Raw genomic sequence first — 4,219 nt, 5'->3', positions numbered from 1 at the left:
CCGAACAAAGTAGGCCTTTTGGAAAGCCTTGACGAGCCCAACACCGCAGACTGCGCCCAGGCACTGCGCTACCATGTACGCGAGTGCGCGGATTAAGGACACTTTACGGGCCAAGAAGAGTCCGAATGTCACCGCTGGGTTAATGTGTCCTCCTGTTTACATGGGTTGGAAATGTGCAGCGGCGCAGGTTAGCAAATTATTGAGAGAAATTAGAAGAGAGATATATATAGGGGGAAATATATATATATTTTCGTCCAGACTATACATGAAGATGGTGTTGTGTAATTTTTCAATTGTAACTGCAGCTGTAATTTGCTGGTTAAGACAATTATATTTAACTGTGACTGAATTATTATAATTAAAATTGCAGCTGTTAATACTTTTTTTTTAAATTAATAGACAATTTCATTTAGCAAAAAGGTCGTGCATACTTGTGCTGAAGCAACAACTACAAATTCAACTGTTTTCTTTAAAAAAAAATTGAAAACACAATAATAAGAATATATATAAATCTTATCAGAACATCACCTCACCGGTGAGCTAGTTAATTTGGAACTGTTTATCTGCAGAATATATATCCTGATTAAAATCTGCTCTATTTCAACAAAAAAAAAACAAAAAAAAAGGCTCCGCGCGCGCCGTGAACTCACCAGAGATACCGGCGGTGCAGTAAACAAGAATGAAGATCATCCCACCAAAAGCCCAAGCAATCCCAAGAATCCCGACACCGCTACACGCGGCATCAGAGCTCAAACCCGGGTCGGACTGGTGTTTGTACCCAATAACAGTGGCGACCGTTATGTAGAGGAACAACAAGGTGGCGACGAACTCTGCGATCACCGCGCGGTAGAACGACCACTTGGTCAGTTCCACGGCGTCGAACAGTGGGGCCGGAGGCGGGTCGGTGTAGTCCTTGGCGGTGAAGTCACCGGATTTGGTCATGGTGGAGGTTGGGTCGAGGAAATTGAGAGAGAGAGAGAGAGAGAGAGAGAGAGTTGAGAGAGAGGAGGAGGTTTGAGAGTGAGGATGAGGTGAGATAAGGTGGGTATTTATGGGGTTAGAGAGCGAGAAAGAGAGAGAGAGGAGAGAGACGGGTGTTCTTCGCAAACTATAGTAACTTGCAACAAATTAAATATAACAATTTAAAGCAATATGTAGTAATTTATAGAAATATATAGCAAACTAAAGCAAATTGTAGCAATTTAAACCAAATAATAGTAACTTACATTACATTATAGCAGCAATCTAAAATTAAGTAAAAGTTGGTATCAAGCTGTTTTCTCCAAAATGGACTAGATCCTAATTCAACTCACAAATTGTACTGAATCCATTGATTCAGAATCACAGGATTGGTTGATGTCACAGCCAACATATGAATCCATTTTTTCCTACCTATGTAATTTGGAATTCTATTTTTTTTAGTGTTATCTATAATGACTGATGAATCAAGAAAATGACTGATGAATCAAGAACTTTTCATTAGAACTAAACTAATTCTGTCAATTGATTTTTTTTCTTACCGTTGTATCCGAAAAAATTGAAACTTAGGTAAGTGTTTTATCAACATCTACATTCTAGCACTAGAAAGAATTCTAAGAATTTTCTCTTTTCTTTCATTTGGTTTATCACAAACATGATCGAGTGTACGGGTAGAAATAAAGATATTTCTTTGAATTCTTAATTCAAAAAAGAATTGGGGGTGGATCATTTCCATTCAGAGTATGCTTATACTCATATTCATATTGACGTTACTTACTTAGGGAAATTTTGTGTTCCATATCCGTGAAATGAGAATTATTACATGGTGTATTCTGAAATTGAAATAGAAAAAAAGACCTTTTTTCTATTCCATGCCCCAAGGAATGCCTAATTAAGAAAATAAAAGATGTATTCCATATTTATATGCAGACTAAAGATTACGTAGTTTTTGGTATTAATTGCATTTGAACCCTCCCCCCCCCAAAAAAAAAAAAATCTATTGAATTTATTATTCAGTGGATATAATAATAATATTATCTTAATTGGAATGTAATTTTACTATCTTACTATAGTATTTATATCTGGCCCTGCGCAAATATGATCCAGACGCATATATGATATATCATATATGTCATATATGTGTGGACATATTCGTAGGTATCAGGAACGAATAAAATGTGGATATGGTTGAATGGTAAAATTTCTCCTTGCCAAGGAGAAGATGCAGGTTCGATTCCCGCTATCCGCCCATGATGAAGTAATGTACTATGATAAAAGATAAAAAATTCGGTATAGTATATATGGTATATTTGATTATGATACTATAGTAGTTCCATATTTTTTTGTAATGATTCAAGATTCTAAACAGAGATATTATCTCTAATAGAATAGATAGATATAGAAAAAAGGATCTTACTTCACTTCTTTGATTTTGTAAGATAAGGTTAAGGTTCATTCCCTCGGCCTGGTTAAGTACTAGATCTTACTTCACTTCTTTGATTTTGTAAGATAAGGTTAAGGTTCATTCCCTCGGCCTGGTTAAGTACTGGCCGGGCCATTACTTGTTTTGTTCTGATGAATCATTTCATAGATCAAACAACCGGGCCATTACTTGTTTTGTTCTGATGAATCATTTCATAGATCAAACAATTTATAATTATTTTTGATTTTATATCAAATCAAAAATAATTCAATTGTTATTGAAACAACAACAAAGAAATACCCATCCCTATTCCTATGATAGAAGTGTCGTTTCTTATTATTAATACTATAGAAATATAGAATATGCATATTTTCAATTCTTATTAATTAAGTTTTTTTTCGTTTTATTTCCTTGATTACTTAACTGGAAAAGAACACATACGTATATTAATATTAAATTATATCAAAAATGAAATATTTCCTTGATTACTTAACTGGAAAAGAACACATACGTATATTAATATTAAATTATATCAAAAATGAAAAATTATATCAAAAATGAAACACACATATGTTAAACATATATAACATAACTCATTTACTTGTTCAAGGGATCGTAATATGAAAAAACCGAAAGACCCCTTAACTATTTAAGTTATTAATTGAACCAATCACACTTTTACCACTAAACTATACCCGCTACATATCTCTATTATTATATATGAATGGATCTTTTGTCGAAAAAAGAATGAGATAAATTTAAGATAGCATCTTTCATTTTCAACTTCCCTTCCAACTGCCCGATCCAAAACTTGCTTCGGATATGAAACTTTGAGTATTCAGAGATGCCCTTGTTATTCCTAATAAAATTGCCCGATAACAGATCGCTTCGTCTAAAGCACGCCCCGCTCGTTCCGCTCGCAACAATCCAATTATTCTCCAGCCATACAAAAAAACCATTTAGACATTTCATCTTCATAAAAATACCCTTTTCTAGAATATATAAATATATATATATATATAATTATATATATATTATATAATATATATAATATCATTATATATATATATATATATATATATATATATATATAATATATTATATACTATATATATATATTAATATATATATATATATTACTATTATATATTATTGCCTATCTTCTAAAAAGGGTATTTTAGAAATTTTATTTTTTTGTTAATATTGTATACTAAAATGGTGAAATACATACACGGGGTTTGAAATAATTCATTGGGTGATTTTGGTAGAGGGTGGGTTTAGACATAAATTAGGATAAAACATTGAATTCATACAAAAAAAAACTTTTTAAAAAATATTTAATTACATGAAATACTAAAAAACTTTTATGTATATGTGCTTTTTTAAAATATTTTTCCAAGTACAATTGCTTGGTTTTTTTAATAACCCAGTCCAGAATTGAACACAGGATCGTAAAAGCCATATTGGAAAATCCTAATCGCCAAAGTCACATGCGGTGGGTAGATGCTTGATCATACATTTGAAAAAAAAATCATGTACAAACTAATAACTCCATTAATAGTCATATATGATGCTTTTTTGTAAACTTTAAATTAGATGAGATGAGAAGACCTCTTGAAAAATAGAGTAATATCCATGAAATGAAGCCTTTTATAATTTATATTTTATTCCATTTCATTTTAATTGGATGAGGTGTATTTAGAAGTTTTAATTTGCTGCCCCAAACCGGCCAATTACAGGCATTCGAGGTTGTATGAGTTAAACCCATACATTATCAATATATAATTCTGTATGTGGTTGTTCATACATAGGCATTCG

The 4,219-nt window shown here is 32.1% G+C and overlaps 1 protein-coding gene across 1 annotated transcript in view; it reads right to left on the bottom strand.

The window, feature by feature from the left end:
* Positions 1-1,017, bottom strand: part of LOC109848384 (aquaporin PIP2-3-like) — a 4,490-nt gene extending 3,473 nt beyond the window's left edge. Inside the window, exons 1-2 of the mRNA XM_020417849.1 lie at positions 651-1,017; positions 1-152 (exon numbers count right to left, since the gene is read on the bottom strand). The exon at positions 1-152 is cut by the window's left edge and continues 132 nt beyond it. Coding sequence (XP_020273438.1) covers positions 1-152; positions 651-942 — 444 coding nt within the window. The 5' untranslated portion in view covers positions 943-1,017. The remainder of the gene's footprint in view (positions 153-650) is intronic.

This window comes from Asparagus officinalis, chromosome 7, assembly GCF_001876935.1.
Source record: "Asparagus officinalis chromosome 7, Aspof.V1, whole genome shotgun sequence".
NCBI lineage: Eukaryota > Viridiplantae > Streptophyta > Magnoliopsida > Asparagales > Asparagaceae > Asparagus > Asparagus officinalis.
This window is presented reverse-complemented; position numbering and strand designations above follow the sequence as displayed.